General features: G+C 42.7%; 1 protein-coding gene across 1 annotated transcript in view; it reads right to left on the reverse strand.

Moving 5' to 3' along the window:
* ZYG11B (zyg-11 family member B, cell cycle regulator) overlaps positions 1–1,175 on the reverse strand; it is an 85,115-nt gene extending 83,940 nt beyond the window's left edge. Inside the window, exon 1 of the mRNA XM_080803070.1 lies at positions 962–1,175. Coding sequence (XP_080659196.1) covers positions 962–964 — 3 coding nt within the window. The 5' untranslated portion in view covers positions 965–1,175. The remainder of the gene's footprint in view (positions 1–961) is intronic.
* Between the last annotated feature and the right edge of the window lie 16,102 nt (positions 1,176–17,277).

The raw sequence follows: 17,277 nt of genomic DNA on the forward strand, positions 1-17,277 counted from the left end.
TTTCAGTCTTCAGATGCCCTGGTCTCTGCCTCCAAACAAAAACAAACCGTTTGTTCTGAGTAATGGTTAAGCCTGCAAGTAGGTATTTTTAAAAATTTCCCAAGCTGTATGTACCTCCACATTAAAAGGCGCTCAAAATAAAAATACGTTTCAAAACACGTTTAATTATTTGTCAAAGGCTAGATATCTCAAAAGGTCATAGGACGGATGCTGGCCGTCACTCCATGCTTCAGTCCAAAACACACTATCACCCAGGTTTTGCAATAACACTAGGCAATACGGAGTCCAGGCTCTCACCAGTACTTCCCAGCTCCCCTTCCCGTCTACAAAAAAGAAAAAGAAGAAAGCTTACAAATCCTTATCTGCCCGCCCCACTGTTCCTGGGAAGCAATCGCCCTCAAATTGTTCCTGCATAGACCCCTGAAGCCTTAGAAGGAAATGGGGACAGCTGTGAGAGCGGGGGAGAAAGGACATCCGATTAAGGGGGAGAGGAAATGTGGCTCGTAGAGGACGAAGGGGAGAAAGGATACGGAGAGGAGAGGGCAGTGGAGATGAAATAATGAAAGGGTGTAAAAAGCGAGAGCAAAGAGCAGGACGAAAAATAGGAAGAAGAGAGGTACAGAGATCCCAAATGAGATAAAGCAGCAAAATGGCAGAGGAGAAAAGGAAGGTCGGGTTAAAGGACGAGGAGGGGGCGGCAAAGGGGAACGCGAAAGAAGCTGTCACTGGGGGTGATTAAAAAAAAGGGTGTCACCGAGGAGAGAGCTGGGGGGGATGTCACCCCAGCAGGTGGACAGGGAACAGAGGAAAGGAGAAGCGGGGCGCCGAGGGGGACAGTAACAAGGGGATGAGGTAAAGGCAGAGGGCAGAGGGTGCACCGGAGCTAGGGAGGGGCAGGCCGCGGGGGGCTAGGGCGGCGTGAGGCGTGCGGCTGCGGCTCGGGCAGGCCTCGTTCCCTCACCATGGCTGCGCCGGCCTGGTCCTCGGACGTGCAGCCTCTGTCCTGGGTTAGGCGGCGGGCCGGGCCTGAGCCCGCCCCCAGGCTGAGCCGGCGCGGGGGCTCCAGGAGGCTCCGGGAAGCGGCGGCTCCGGGCTTGGCCCAGGCCCCGGCCTCCTTCTCTCAGAAGCTGGACGTGCAGCCGCCGCAGCCGCAGCCGCAGCCCGACCCGGAGCGCAGACTCCACCCCGTGAGACCCGCCCCCGGCGAGCGCGTTTGGTCCCGCCCCCTCGTCACTGCGCAGACTCCAGGAGTAGCCTCCGCGCGCCTGGCCTTTAAAGGAGCCACACCCCCTCAAATCGTAGCTTCCCTCTAAAAATAAGAGCGTTAGATATTACGTCATAGCAGGAGATTGGAGCCCTTACTCGTTTCAGTAATCTGTAGACACTTGCCTTTCCTGTCCATTGTCATTCGTTACCATTGTCATAATTCTTGGTGATTTCCGTTCTCTTAGATAATTCTTTCAATGCCTTCATATCTCAGGTTCCTCTCCACTAGGAATCACCCTTGCCTCAGCTTCTCATTTCCGTGCTCTTTCTTTAGATCTCATTACCAATAATTGTAACCCCTGTATAATCTCAATTTTAATCATCCCACTCTCCCATCACTACCCACTTCATTTCTAGCTCTCTTCCTCTAATACCCAAATCCAAAACTTCACCTTCTCCAAGACTCAAAATCCACTGATCCTACTAGCTTTTCACTATTCCTTACATGGCCCTCATATCCTCACTTCGCCCTTGAACGTCCTTGAGTTTACATTCTGTCATCCATCATGAAAATCATTACTAGCTATTAGCCTTCATTTCTCCAGTCTTGCTCTCCTTTCCTTGTGCTCACCTGATGAAACTCTAATCCTAAACCTGCAGCAAAACCGAGGAGAGTGGAGAAAAATCCAGAATCATACTGACTCGGCTCTCTTTAAATCTGATAACCTACTATCCTCAAATAGGCCCCTAATGCTTATCTACATTTCTCCAGTTCCACAAACTGTCCCACCGTACTAGATGACTATTTCATATCTCTTTTCAAACCTTCGTCCCTCATCCTCACTTAACTGATGATTTTGCTACTAATTCACTGAGAAAATGAAGCCGAAAAAGAGAGAGAGAGAGATTGAGAGAGAACATTCACAGCCACCATGATTTCCAGCCTATCTCTAACTGCTCCTCCTGTAATTCTGCTGCTATATTCTGCCTTCCTTTCCTTAGTAGGCATGAACACTTGACTTTTAACTGAGGTCAAACTCTTCTTAGCACTTCTCAAACTACCTGTGCTAAAAGACTTTTTTTCCTCTGATCTCAAAACTAATTTTTGTAAAATGCAATAAAAACTAATTACTAAAACAAATTAAATTTTAAAACAGACATACCAAATGCAAGCCCAGATCATTGTTTTTTACCATCTTCACCATTTTTTAAAGTACAGTTCAAGGGCATTAATCACATTGTTGTGCTGCCACCAACCACCAACTAGCTCCTGCACTATTTTCATTTTGCAAAACTGAAACTCTGTACCCATTAAACAATCACCTTATTCTTTCCTCCTCCAGCCCTGACAGCCATCACTCTACTTCCCATATCTATGAATTTGACAAGTTTATGCCAGACTTTTTGTTATTAAATTCCACAGATAGGGGTGCCTGGGTGGCTCAGTCATTAAGCGTCTGGGATTGAGCCCAAAGTCACTCCCTGTTCCACAGGAAGCCTGCTTCTTTCTTTCCCACTTCCCCCGCTTGTGTTTCCTCTCTCACTATCTCTCTCTTTGTCAAATAAATAAATAAAATATTTAAAATAAATAAATAAATTCCACAGACAAAATTTTTCTGTTAATTTGCTATGAAAGCTTCTAGGGCCACCTGGGTGGCTCATTCGGTTAAGTGTCCAACTCTTGGTTTTGGCTCAGGTAGTGATCTCAGGGTCATGAGATCAAGCTCCACGTTGGGCTCCATGGTCAGCAAGGAGTTTGCTTGAGATTCTCTCTCTCCCTCATCTCCTGCCCCTCCCCACACTCACACTCTCTATTTCTCTCTAAAATATAACTAAAACCTTTTTTTAAAAAAGCTTAGAAATATTTACTCTCAATTTCTACCATAAATTGGTAACAAGCTGTTCAGAGACCATCCGTAGACCACAAATCACACTTTCAGTAGCACAATGTTAAGTCCCACATGGTTTCATTTCCTCAAAGACATCTATCCAGCAATTCTGCCTATCTTCTACATCATCATTCTGTTTTTCTCTCCCAATGACATACCAACAAAGACTTATTTCTTTCATCTCAAAAAAAACAAAAAATGGAAATACCTCTCGACTCAGCTCAACTCTGCAGCTCTCAGCCTGTCTCTCCAGCCTGCCTCATTTCTCTGCCCTTCTTTGAAGCAAAACATGTCATAAAGGTGGCCTGTACTGTGCTCCTCAATGTCTTGACTTCCTTTCTCCCACAGTTTGTGGACCCATCCTCTTACTACTCTACCAAAATGCTCTTATCAAGGCCACCAGTGACATAATTTTAAAACATCAGTTTTCGCTCTTACTTGACTTACTACCATGAGCACTGGACACAGCTGATCATTTCTTCCTCTTTAGCTATCATGGCATTCCACTCCCCTGGATCTTCTTCTATCCCATTGGCTGCTCTGGCTTCTCCACATTTCTCTGACCTCTAAACACTTCCACAGCCAATGGGACCCCTGGGTGGCTCAGTCAGTTGGGCATCTGCCTTTGGCTCAGGACATGATCCCAGAGTCCTGGGACTGAGTCCCACATCGGGCTCCCTGCTCAGCGGGGAGCCTGCTTCTCCCTCTGCCCACTGCTCCCCCTGCTTATTCATACTCTCTCTCTCTGTGTCTGTGTCTCTGGCAATAAATAAATAAAATCTTTTTAAAAAAACAGTATTTTTCATGTTAGAATAACTGCATAGCCATCTAGAAAAAATTAACTTGGATCTACACCTCACACTATTTACAAAGATAAATTTCAGATACATCAAAGATTTAAATGTAAAAAAATGAAACTAAAAAATACTTGAATGGAACCAGAGGGAAATTTTTAGAATCTCGAAATGAGGAAGGTCTTTTAAAACACTTATTTTTAGGGGCGTCTGGGTGGCTCAGTGGGTTAAAGCCTCTGCCTTCGGCTCAGGTCATGATCCCAGGGTCCTGGGATCGAGCCCCGCATCGGGCTCTCTGCTCAGCAGGGAGCCTGCTTCCCTTCCTCTCTCTCTCTCTCTGCCTGCCTCTATCTACTTGTGATCTCTGTCTGTCAAATAAATAAATAAAATCTTAAAAAAAATTTTTTTTAAACTTATTTTTAAAAAAGTGGTTGCTAGGGGCGCCTGGGTGGCTCAGTGGGTTAAGCCTCTGCCTTCGGCTCAGGTCATGATCCCAGGGTCCTGGGATCAAACCCTGCATCGGGCTCTCTGCTCAGCAGGGAGCCTGCTTCCTCATCTCTCTCTGCCTGCCTCTCTGCCTCCTTGTAATCTCTCTCTCTCTGTCAAATAAATAAATAAAATCTTTAAAAAAAAAAAGTGGTTGCTATAAGAGATTGACAAAATTAACTATGTAGAAATAAAAATGTTTATAGGGCAAAACCACCTTAAAAAGAGTAAAATGACAAATGACTATAAGCATGCTAGCATTTAATTTCATAGGAAATCGATAATTTTCATATTTATATACAGCATGAAATCATGAAGAACAAAAATACAAGGGGAGATGGGTGGGGGATGGGCTAGATGGGTGACGGGTATGAAAGAGGGTACTTGGGGCACCTGGGTGGCTCAGTTGGTTAGGCGTCTGCATTCGTCCTGGGGTCATGGCCTCAGGGTCCTGGGATCGAGCCCCACTTTGGGCTTCCTGCTCAGCAAGGAGCCTGCTTCTCCCTCTCTCTGCCTGCCACTCTGCCTACTTGTGCTCTCTCTCCCCCTGTCAAATAAATAAATTAAATCTTTAAAAAAATTAAAAAGTTAGGGTGCCTGGGTGGCTCAACTGGTTAAGCATCTCCCTTCCGCTCAGGTCCAGAGTCCTGGGATTGAGCCCTTTGCCAGACTCTCCGCTCACTGGGGAGTCTGCTTGTGCCCCTGCACCTCCCCCCTGCTCATGCTCTTTCCCTCTCTCACTCATTCTCTCTCTCAAATAAATAAGTAAAATCTTTAAAAGAAAAAAAATTAAAAAGTTAAAAAATAAAAAAAATAAAGACGGCACTTGTGATGACATTGGACGTTTATGTAAATGATAAATCTCTGAACTTTATTCCAGAAACCAATCTTGCACTAAATGTTATGTAACAAAATTTAAAAAAGAATCCAAGGGAAAAAATATGGGAAAGACATAAATTGATAGTTCATAGAAAAAGAGATAGAATGGCTCTTAAATGCTTACTTTTTAAAAAAAAATTTAAAAAAATTTTTTTAATTTTTTTATTTAAAAAAAAATTTTTTAAAGATTTTATTTATTTATTTGACAGACAGAGATCACAAGCAGGCAGAGAGGCAGGCATAGAGAGAGAGAGGAGGAAGCAGGCTCCCCACCGAGCAGAGAGCCCGACGCAGGGCTCGATCCCAGGACCTGGGATCATGACCTGAGCCGAAGGCAGAGGCTTTAACCCACTGAGCCACCCAGGCACCCCTTAAATGCTTACTCTTACTTGTAATAAGAGAAATGCAAATTAGAAGTTGTTTGAAATGCTATTTTTCATCTATCAGATTGGTCAATATCTACAACACTGATAAGATGCTCTGGTGGCAGGAGCGGTTTGACATGAACTCTTCTATTTTGTTTGTGGGAGTATAAACTGGAACAGTTATGGAAGACAATTTGAGGGTGGTATTTATCAAATTTTTATTTTTTATTTTTTTCAAAGATTTGTTTACTTGAAAGAGAAAGAGCGAGAGAGCATGTGCTGGAGTGGAGGGAGGGGCAGCTGGAGAGAATCTTCAAGCAGATTCCCTACTGAGCCCTTGGGTCCTCCATCCCAGGACCCTGAGATGCTGATCTGAGCTGAAGCCAAGAGTCGGATGCTCAACCTACTGTGACACCTAGGTGCCCCTCTCACATTTTTAAAAGCACGTTCCCTTTGACTCAGAAATTCCATTTCTAACAAGCTTTGTTTATAATAACGAACGATTGGAAAAACATAATTGTTTATTATGGTTAAATAGCAGTGTATTCCTATAATACATACTCTGCTGCCACAAAAAAGAACAAGCAAGTTCTTCATGTAGTGATATCGAATGATTTTCAAGATCTATTAAGTGAAAAAGCAAGGTCTTAATGTATTATTGTCATTCCTGTAAGAAGTGATGGTATTAATACACATACAACATTGCTTATATACACAGAAAATATCCCTGGAAGAATTTAAAAGAAACTGATATTATCAACTGTCCACTTGGTCCTGGAAAGGACAACTGGATGGCAGGAGACAGGTAGGAAGGAGACTTTTCATAATATAACCTTTTATATCTTTTGATTTTTTAATCATGAGGCTATATTATCTATTCTACAAGTAAGTAAGATTTTGAAGATAATACTTTGGAAGGACTTATTTGTTTTACAAGTAAAATAATTTTTTACAATGAGGAATAACTTTATTGCTGTTCCCAATTTTAGAAGATTCCAACAGTCTTTTATTCTTGTAGAGTTAATGAGAACTAGATTAGTAGTTACTCATCATAAGTTTGATGAATCAACCTCCTTTGGCAAACAGTTTATAAATTTAAATGAACAAATATCATTTTCTACAACAAGCATCCTAACAAATGTAGTTTCCTATCACAATTTATAATCTCAAGGTCACAAATTGAGATTCTTTGAAACTATTAAAATAAACCTTTTGAGTTTGAGGAGTTCTTTACAGATCTTGGACATCAGCCCTTTGTCTGTAGCATCATTTGCAAATATCTTCTCCCATTCTGTGGGTTCTCAACACACACAAAACAGATAATCACATCAAAAAATGGGCAGAAGACATGAACAGACACTGCTCCGAAGGAGACATACAAATGGCTAAAAGACACATGAAAAAATTTTCATCATCATTAGCCATCAGGGAGATTCAAATCAAAACCACATTGAGATGCCACCTTACACCAGTTAGAATGGCCAAAATTGACAAGACAGTAAACAACAAGTGTTGGAGAGGATATGGAGAAAGGGGAACCCTCTTATACTGTTGGTGGGAATGCAAGTTGGTGCAGCCACTTTGGAAAACAGTGTGGAGATTCCTTAACAAATCAAAAAGAAAACTACCCTGTGACCCTGCAATTGCACTACTGGGTATTTACTCCAAAGATACAGATGTAGTGAAAAGAAGGGCCATCTGCACCCCAATGTTCATAGCAGCAATGGCCACAGTCACCAAACTGTGGAAAGAATCAAGATGCCCTTCAACAGACAAATGGATAAAGAAGATATGGTCCATATATACAATGGAATATTATGCCTTCATCAGAAAGGATGAATACCCAACTTTTGTACCAACATGGACGGGACTGGAGGAGATTATGCTGAGTGAAATAAGTCAAGCAGAGAGAGTCAATTATCTTATGGTTTCACTTACTTGTGGAGCATAGGGAATAACATGGAAGACATTGGGAGATGGAGGGGAGAAGTGAGTGGCGGGAAATCAGAGGCAGAGACAAATCACGAGAGGCTGTGGACTCTGAGAAACAAACGGAGGGTATGGGGGATGGTTTTGGTCGTGGGGTGAGCCAGGTGGTGGGTATTATGGAGGGCACATATTGCATGGAGCACTGGGTGTGGTGCATAATCAATGAATTTTGGAACACTGAAAAAAATTAAAAAATAAATAAATCCTTTGATATTGTCGTGAAGCTTTGCTCCTTTTTGATAAGCATAGAAACTTCACTTTATGAGGAAAGATTAATTATAGCTTTAAATTAAATTCAAAGACAAATGGTGTATAATTGTACACTATTCTTTCCTCTTATCTGTGTAACCAGAAGTTAATGGTTAATACAGTGTTTTGCCTTCTCAAAAACACGTGTACCCTTTCAAAATTCCTGTTGTGAGCTTGTGGCCTTTTTTTTTTTTTTAAGATTTTATTTTTACTTGAAACAGAGAGAAAGAGAGAGACAGAGAGACAGAGCACAAGCAGAGGGAGTGGCAGGCAGAGGGAGAAGCAGGCTCTTCATCTTGAGCAAGGAGCCCGATGCCGTACTCCATCCCAGGATCCTGAGATCATGACCTGATTCAAAGTCTGGTGCTTAACCCACTGAGCCACCCAGGCATCCCAACTTCGTTTTACTCTAAGTATCGCCAAAGCTGAATCTAAGGTCTTGTGATTATTTATTTATCCAGAAAGTCAATTGCTTACAGAATAAGGAAGATTCCTTCATATTCTTGAATGATAGCTGTTATTATTATTATTACACAGAGAATATCAATTGTTCCATTTTGCTTCAGAAGGTAGAGCTAGCGTCAAAGGGAATGGGAAGCTATAGAAAGGTAGATTTCAGTTCAACAATGGGAAGAACATTCCAAGAGCAAGAACTGTCCCACGTGGAATGGGCTACTTGTGAGGTAATAAGCTCCTAGTCACTAAAGATGTGAAAAAAGGGGCCGATAGACAGAATGTTAGGGATGGATAGACAGGAGTTCCATGATTAATTTAAAAATGGACTTGATGCTTGCTCAGATTCCTTCTAATTCTAAAAGTGATTTGAGAAAGTTAAATGGGAAAAGGCCAAAGCAAAGGATTTGGAATTTCAACACAACCCCCTGATTTCAGAGGCAGGATATCCTGTTATTTTTAATATTCAGTGCCCTCAATCTTTAAGGGAGGGGACCATTCTAAAGGCCTTCTGTCTTTTGTGTTACTCTGTTGGATAACGTAAAAGACTCCCAGTTGAAAATAAACAAGTTTCTCCTTAACAATTTAATAAGGGGGAAAACAAACCCAGAGTATAAAGAAATTTCAACAGGCTACTCCTGAGTATGAGGTGCCAAACTGCATTCCAACCACTCAGAACCCAAGATTCAGGGCAGAAATTCCCAATAAGCATCTACCCTGGTTGGGGACTGGCTACTCTCTGTGTAGAGTTAAGCAGTATCAAGGGGGTGTTTTCAGGGCTGAATGTAACAATCCAGATACTAACTCTAGCAATTCCTCACTAAATCATAGAAGACAGTTTTTTAAAAAGCAGTTTATCAGTCAGCCTCACATTTAATCCTCAGAACAATCCCCTGGAGCTGAGAGAAGGGGTTATTATCTCATTTATTATTTATTATTTATTATTTATTATTATTGTTATTATCTCATAACAAATGTGTTATCTCAGGATGAGACTAAGGATCCCTGGGCCAGGAGTCAGAGGGGCTGAGGGCTCACCCCTGGCTATGACATTGGAGAGGTGGGATTTAATGCCTCTAAGACCACTTGGATGGGGCACCTGGGTGGCTCGGTCGGGTAAGCCTCCAACTCTTGGTTTCGGCTCAGGTCATGATCTCACAGTTGTAGGATCAGGCCCAGTACCGGGCTCCGTACTCAGTGTAGAGTCAACTTCAGATTCTCTCTCCCTCTCCCTCACTCTCTCCCTCTCTCTCAAATGTATAAATAAATAAAAAAGACCTCTTGGAACCCTGAGATGGTGAGGCCTTGGGCAAATCTTTCTTCTCTCTTGGGAGTGGATTGCTCATCTGCAAAATGCCCTCAGGGGATGAATGGCAGGAGGGGTAACCTCCAAGGTCTCTGCCAGTTCTAACATTTGGTCTAGCTAGAATCTTGATTTCTCTAGGTGCCTTTGCCTCCAGGGTGGACAGACAGTAGCTGATATTTAACACAGGCTACAGGAACTCTGAGAAATCAGAGTGTACATGGGAAATCCTCTTCATATGATGGTTCTGAGACCTCACAGGGGAGCTAGTGAGAACTCTGGACTATGAAATCAGAAATTATGTCTCCAGAGAAGAGAAATGTGGGTTAAAAATCAATTAAATATCTTCTTGTTCTGTCTTAATTAAAAATGAACAATGAACAGAGGGTTTTGTACAGAAAGGAAACAAAATTCTCAGATTTTACTTTTTTTTTTTTTTTATTTCATTCATTTATTTGACACAGAAAGAGAGAGCCCAAGCAGGAGGAGCGGGAGAGGGAGAAGCAGGCCTCCCCACTGAGCAAGGAGCCCGAGGTAGGACTCTATCCCAGGACCCTGGGATCATGACCTGAGCCAAAGGCAGACACTTAACTGATTGAGCCACCCAGACACTCCTTCCTCACATTTTTTTTTTAAGTTTTATTTATTTATTTGAGAAAGAGAGCATGCGTGGGGAGGCACAGAAGGAGAGGGAGAGAGATTCTTTTTTTTTTTTTTTAAGATTTTATTTATTTATTTGAGAGATAGAGTGAGAGAGAGATCACGAGCAGGAGGAAAGGGCAGAGGGAGAAGTAGACACCTGACTGAGCCAGGAGCCCAATGTAGGACTCGATTCCAGGACCTCTGGATCATGATTCAAGCTGAAGGCAGATGCCCAAATGACTGAGCTAAGCAGGCTAAGCAGACTCCACACCGAGCATGGAGCCCGAATTGGGGTTTGATCTCACAATCTCACAACCCTGAGATCAGGACCTGAGCAGAAACCGAGAGTCTGATGCTTAACCAACCGAGCTACCCAGGCGCCCCAGTATTTTCCTGACTTTTAATGTAAAAAGATAAGGTTAAATCCTAAAGCTTGTAAAAGATGTTTCAGAGAGTTGCACAAAGGCACAAAACATGTTTGTTGTGAGAAAGAGCGTTAGTTTGAGAACTATGCCTATTATTCACTTAATCTATGAATGACCTCTCTAGTGTTTTTCTTTCCTTTTCCTTCCTTTATTCTCCAACACAGAGTGAAACCTCTAGGAATAGAAAACAGTTTGGCTGGGGCGCCTGGGTGTCTCAGTGGGTTAAAGCCTCTGCCTTCGGCTTGGGTCATGATCCCGGGGTCCTGGGGTTGAGCCCCGCGTCGGGCTCTCTGTAGGCAGCAAGTCTACTTCCCCTTCTCTCTCTCTCTCTGCCTGCCTCTCTGCCTGCTTGTGATCTCTGTCTGTCAAATAAATAAATAAAATCTTAAAAAAAAAAAAAAACAGTTTGGCTGTTCAGTCATCTTTTAGTGCCCTGAAGTTGCTGGTTTCTAGAATAAAGGTGACTTTCACTGTTTCTAATTCAAATCACAGGGTGAAATGTATTCCATAGGACAAGGACTCAAAGCCCTAGGTTGCAGAGCTTAAGGAAGGGAGAAGAAAGCTGCCACAACTTCAGCTACAGGTGTAGGAGGAAGTATGTGCCTAAGGTAGACAAAGAAGTGACCGTCAGATGATGTGTCCAGGTGCCAGGGCCACACTCCAAATCAACTGTTGGTATCTCTCCTCCATTGTTCTCATAAGCTAAACACATTCACAGAAGAGCTTGGCATCTGACCCAGGCTTCACTCTATTGTAGTAATTGTCAAAGTGTAGTGACCATACCACCAGTATCAGCATCACCCAGGAACTTGGTAAAATGCAAATTCTCAGGCCACCAAGACCAGCTAAATCAGTAACTCTCAGTCTGGGACCCAGAAAAGTGTATTAACAAGACTTCCAATGGATTCTGGTCCACACTAAAATTTGAGAACCCCTGGGCTATTGCAAACCTATAATAACTTGGGTGACTTCAATATTCAGCTCAATGACCATTCAGCTATCTGACCTCATGCTCTTTGACCTCCTCCATTCTAACGATTCTCCCTTCCACTTCAGCTACCCACTCCCATGGCTGTAACTTGGACCTTGTCAGATTCAAAATTCCTTCATGTCTAAAGTCTGAAAACATCCTACACACACATCACAATCCCTTTATCTTTGTACAGTTGTGCTTTTCTTGAATGTTAGCAACTTCCCCCGTGGTTTCATGTAGACAGGGAGAGATCAGCCCTATATTCTTCTTCTCCTGGATCTTTCTTCCAAGCTTCAGACCTCCACACCCAATGCCAAATGCAGACTTCACCTGGATGTCCCACTGGTGTCTCATAGCAACAGGTTCAAAAATTAACTCTACATCTCTCCCCCAAACTTGTTCCCCTTCTTGTGTTCCTTATCTCAGGAGCAGATGCCCACAGTTGAGTTTTTAAGAGAGACCCAGAGTCATCCTTGACACCTTCCTCTCCTTCACCCCTTACAGCCAAGAAGTCACCCAAATCCCACCAATTTTACCTCTTGGGGGGTCATGAGTTATAAGTTATTCATTTATTCTTCAACAAATCCTGAGGCTTGCAAAGCCCTTCCCAGGCAAGATATCCTACAGGTGATTTCCTCAAATCTGTTCTTCCCTCTTCCTTTGTATCCCTACACCAGTGCCTATGCTTAAGCTACAATATTCCTTCTCCAGGGCAGTGGTTCTGGATCCTGACTTCACATCAGAATCACCTGATAAGCTTTCAAAACTATATCCAAGTATTCTATTTTAATGGGACTGGGTTGGTCTCCAGAAACAGAATTTTTGGTTTGGTTGTTTGCTTGCCTTAAGGGATGTTTTAGATTTACAGCAAAATTGAATGGGATGTACAGAGATTTCTAAAATACTCCCTACCTCCACACATGCATAGCTTCCCCCATTATCAAAATCCCACACCTGAGATTTTGGGGCATTTGTCACAACCAATGAACTTATATTGATACATCATAATTGTCTAAAGTCCATAGTTTACGTTAGAGTTCTCTCTTGATGTTATTCATTCTGTGGGTTTGGAGAAATGTATAATGACATGTATGCACCATTATGTTATCACATGGAGCAGTTTCACTGCCCTAAAATTCCTCTGTGCTCCAGCTCTTCATCACTCCCTCCCCTGAAGCCCCTGACAAACAACTGATTGTTTTACTGTCTCCATAGTTTCGGCTTTTCCAGAATGTCATATAGTTGGAAGCATACAGTATGTGGCCTTTTCAGGTTGGCTTCTTTCACTTGGTGGAAGTTTGTAAGCATTTAAGATTTCTCTTAATATATCTTTTCTTGGGGACGCCTGGGGTGGCTCAGTGGGTTAAAGCTTCTGTCTTCAGCTCAGGTCATGATCCCAGGGTCCTGGGATCGAGCCCCGAATCGGGCTTTCTGCTCAGCCTGGAGCCTGCTTCCTCCTCTCTCTCTGCCTGCTTCTCCGCCTACTTGTGATCTCTGTCTGTCAAATAAATAAATAAATAAACAAATCTTTAAAATATATATATATATCTCTTTTCTTTATTGTATCTTTTCATGGTTTGATAGATCGTTTCTTTTTAGTGCTGAATAATATTCCATTGTCTGGATTTATTACAAACCCTGGAGGTTTTTTTTTTTTTTTTAAAGATTTTACTTATTTATTTTAGAGAAGAGACAAAGAGACAGAGTACAGGGGGAGGGGAAGAAGGAGAAGAGAATCTCCAGCAGACTCGGTGCTGAGCACAGAGCCCAGCGCAGGGCTCAATCCCAGGACCCTGAAATCATGACCTGAGCCAAAACCAAGAGTCTGATGCTTAAGGGACTGTGCCACCCAGGTGCCCCTCAAACCTGGAGTTTTTAATTTTAAGCACCCTGAGTGATTCTGAGGTAAAGTCAATTGTCAACTTTATCCTCTGGTACCCTCTAAAAGAATAGTTTTTTAAGATTTTTTTTAAAGATTATATTTATTTATTTGATAGAGAAAGAGATCACAAGCAGGCAGAGAGGCAGGCAGAGAGAGAGGGGGAAGCAGGCTCCCTGCTGAGCAGAGAGCTCGATGCAAGGCTTGATCCCAGGACCCTGAGACCATGACCTGAGCCGAAGACAGAGGCTTAACCCACTGAGCCACCCAGGCACCCCTAAGATTTATTTATTTTGGACAGACAGACAGAAAGGATGGGAGGGGGGAGCAGAGGGAGAAGAGCATCTCAAGTAGACTCCACCTGAGCGTGGATCCTGATGCAGGGCTCCATCCCAGGACCCTGAGATCATGACCTGAGCCAAAACCAAAAGTCAGATGCTTAACTGACTGAACTACCCAGGTGCCCCCCTCTAGTAGAACTGCGAGAAACAATGGTTCTCTTCGCACATTTTAAATTTGACATCTAAATTTTTATTATCAGTTTAACAATTGCTTACTGAACACTCTTGATTTGCTCTTCTGGGACTCTCCCTCAGAAACCCTGAATATTCAAATCAATGACTTTTTTTTTTTTAAGATTTTATTTATTTGACAGACAGAGATCACAAGCAGGCAGGGAGGCAGGTGGCGGGGGGGGGCGGGGAAGCAGACTCCCCACTGAGCAGAGAGCCAGATGTGGGGCTCAATCCCAGGACCCCGGGATCATGAACTGAGCTGAAGGCAGAGGCTTAACCCACTGAGCTATCCAGGCGCCCCCAAAATCAATGACTTTTTAAGAGTGACCTATGAGTCATCCTTCACACCTTCTTCTCCTTCACCCCTTCCAGGCAAGAAATCATCCAAGTCCCACCAAATTTGCCTCTTAGGGTATCATAAGTTGCTGCTCCAGACATTTTTTTCTCCAGGGCAATACTCCGACAGTAATATTCAGGACAAGTGAGAAGTATGTCTTTCTTTTAAATGTGAGAGAAACATTACCGTGAAAGAGAAGAAATAAGAAAAAGCACACTATCAGGCAGATTTATTTTAGGGAAGAGTGCACACGTACTAGTTGGGGATGTAGAAATTGCTCATGCTTTTTACCTCCCTGGAAAGTCTTCATGAACCTCCAGGGGTGTGGGTTCCCTCACTTGAAGGTTGCTGGTTAAAACATTTCAGTAGCCTCAGTGGTCATCTTCCACACATCTTTTTTCTTCTTTTGGATATATAGCACACATGCCATAAAACTCACCCTTTAAAGTGTACAATTCAGGGGCACCCGGCTGGCTCAGTTAGAAGAGCATGCAAACTCTTGATCTCGTGGTCATGGCTTTGAGCCCCACATTTAAATAAATTTAAATTAATAAGTAGAGCGCACATTTTGGTGGTTTTTTAGTAAATTCACAAAATTGTGGGACCGTCACCACTAATTTCAGAGACCTGTACCCAACGGCAGTCATTGCCCATTCCTTTCTTCCCCCAGGCCCTGAAAACCACTAATCTCTGTTCTATCTCTATGAATTTGGCTGTTCTGGGCATTTCATATAAATGGTGTCATATAATACATGGCCTTTTGTTTCTGGCTTCTTCCACTTAATGTTATGTTTTCAAGGCTCATGTATGTTGTAGCATGTATCAAGACCTCGTTCCTTTCCATGACTGAGTAATACTCCATGGTATGGATGAAGCATAATTTGCTTATCCATTCATTAGCTGATGGACACTTGAGTTATTTTAATTTTTTTGGCTATTATGACTAATGATGTTATGAACATACATGTAAAAGGTTTTATGTGAACGTATGTCCTCATTTCTCTTGGGTATATACCTAGGAGTAGAATTGCTTGCTCATATGGTACCTCCATATATAACTTTGACGAATTGCCAAACTGTTTTCCAAAGCAGCTGTACCATTTTACATTCCCACCATCAGTGTCTGAGAGTTCCACTTTTGTCACATTCTCACCAACACTCGTTATTGTCCAGCTTTTTTATTATAGGCATCCTCATAGGGGTGAAATAGTATCCCACTGTGATATGAATTTGTATTTCCCTAATGACTAATGAGGTTGAGCATCTTTACATCAGTTAAAAGCTGTCTTTGGTCTTTTTTTTTTTCCTTTTTTCCTAAAGATTTTATTTATTTATTTAAGAGAGAGAGAATGAGAGAGGGAGAGTATGAGGGGGAAGAGGGTCAGAGGGAGAAGCAGACTCCCCACTGAGCAGGGAGCCTGTTGTGGGACTCAATCCCAGGACTCCAGGATCATGACCTGAAATGAAGGCAGATGTCCAACCAACTGAACCACCCAGGTGCCCCTGTCTTTGGTCTTAAATCTCTAATTCCACCTCCTTTTGCTACCGAATTATTTTTCTAAACCATATTATACTCCTATTTGGAGCTTTTAAATGGCTCTGCATCTCCTACAGGATGAGGGACAAACCTCTTAATTTGACAATTAAGGCACTTTCCTACCTGGCCTCTGTCCATGCCTTGGGCAACAACACTTCTATTTGGTGTCTCCTAGCTCTGTTCTAGCCATATTAAACTACTCATAGTTCTTGGAATATATATGGTGCTATTTTTTCAAGCCCCTGTGCATTTGCTCGTAGCATTTCCTCTGCCAAGAACACCTTTCCTTGTTTCTTCAAATATGTCTTCCACTTACTCTTTATTTTTTTTTAAAAGATTTTATTTATTTATTTGACAGACAGAGATCATAAGTAGGCAGAGAGGCAGGCAGAGAGAGAGGAAGGGAAGCAGGCTCCCTGCTTAGCAGAGAGCCTGATGCAGGGCTCAATCCCAGGACCCTGGGATCATGACCTAAGCCAAAGGCAGAGGCTTTAACCCACTGAGCCACCCAGGGGCCCCTCCACTTGCTCTTTAATACTACTCTTATGCGTCTCTTCCTCTGGAAGGCCTTTCCTGATCAATCTCTCTATAACTCCCCTTACGAGTTTCCCTCTAAAGCAGTACTATATCAGAGTTGTCTCTTTTGCTTGTATCCTCACTGGACTGTGAGCTCTTTGAGAGTGTTGACTAGGTTCAATTTACCTCTGGTTTCAGGGCCCAGAACATGGCATGATTGGAGGAGTTAATTTCATGGGATCCACATGTCCCTCAAATGCCCTCTGGCTGAAGTGTTAAGAACTTGTTCCAGTTCCAGTTCCTCAGGAGAAGGCAAAGCCAGCTTACCTTTAGGGCATCTTAAAATAGCCCAGACTACTCAGACCCAAAACCTTCTTCCAGTTGCAGGAGTATGAACTAGTTGAAAGATAAGTAATATATTTTTTTAAATTTTTATTTATTTACTTGACAGAGAGAGAGAGTGAGAGAACAGCAGACAGAATGACAGGCAGAGGAAGAAGGAAAAGCAGGCTCCCCGCTGAGCAGAAAGCCCAGATGTGGGGCTCCAACCCAGGACCCTGGGATCATGACCTGAGATGAAGGCAGATGCCTAACCGACTGAGCCACCCATGTGCCCCTGAAATGAATAAAATTAATTATGGATTAGTGTTAATCTATTTGGGGCCATCTCATCAACTACAGATACTAGATTACTTTTTTAATTATCAATATTTTTCACGCACTACTAGGAGCCAGACACCTTCACTCTCACACAATGACTTTAGTAAAGAGAAAACCCAGAATATAGAACTTGTTAAGAACGTAGACTCTGGAGCAAGCCAGTCTGCCTGGATTTCACTC

Source organism: Martes martes (assembly GCF_963455335.1).
Source record: "Martes martes genome assembly, chromosome: 4".
In the NCBI taxonomy this organism is placed as follows: Eukaryota; Metazoa; Chordata; class Mammalia; order Carnivora; family Mustelidae; genus Martes; species Martes martes.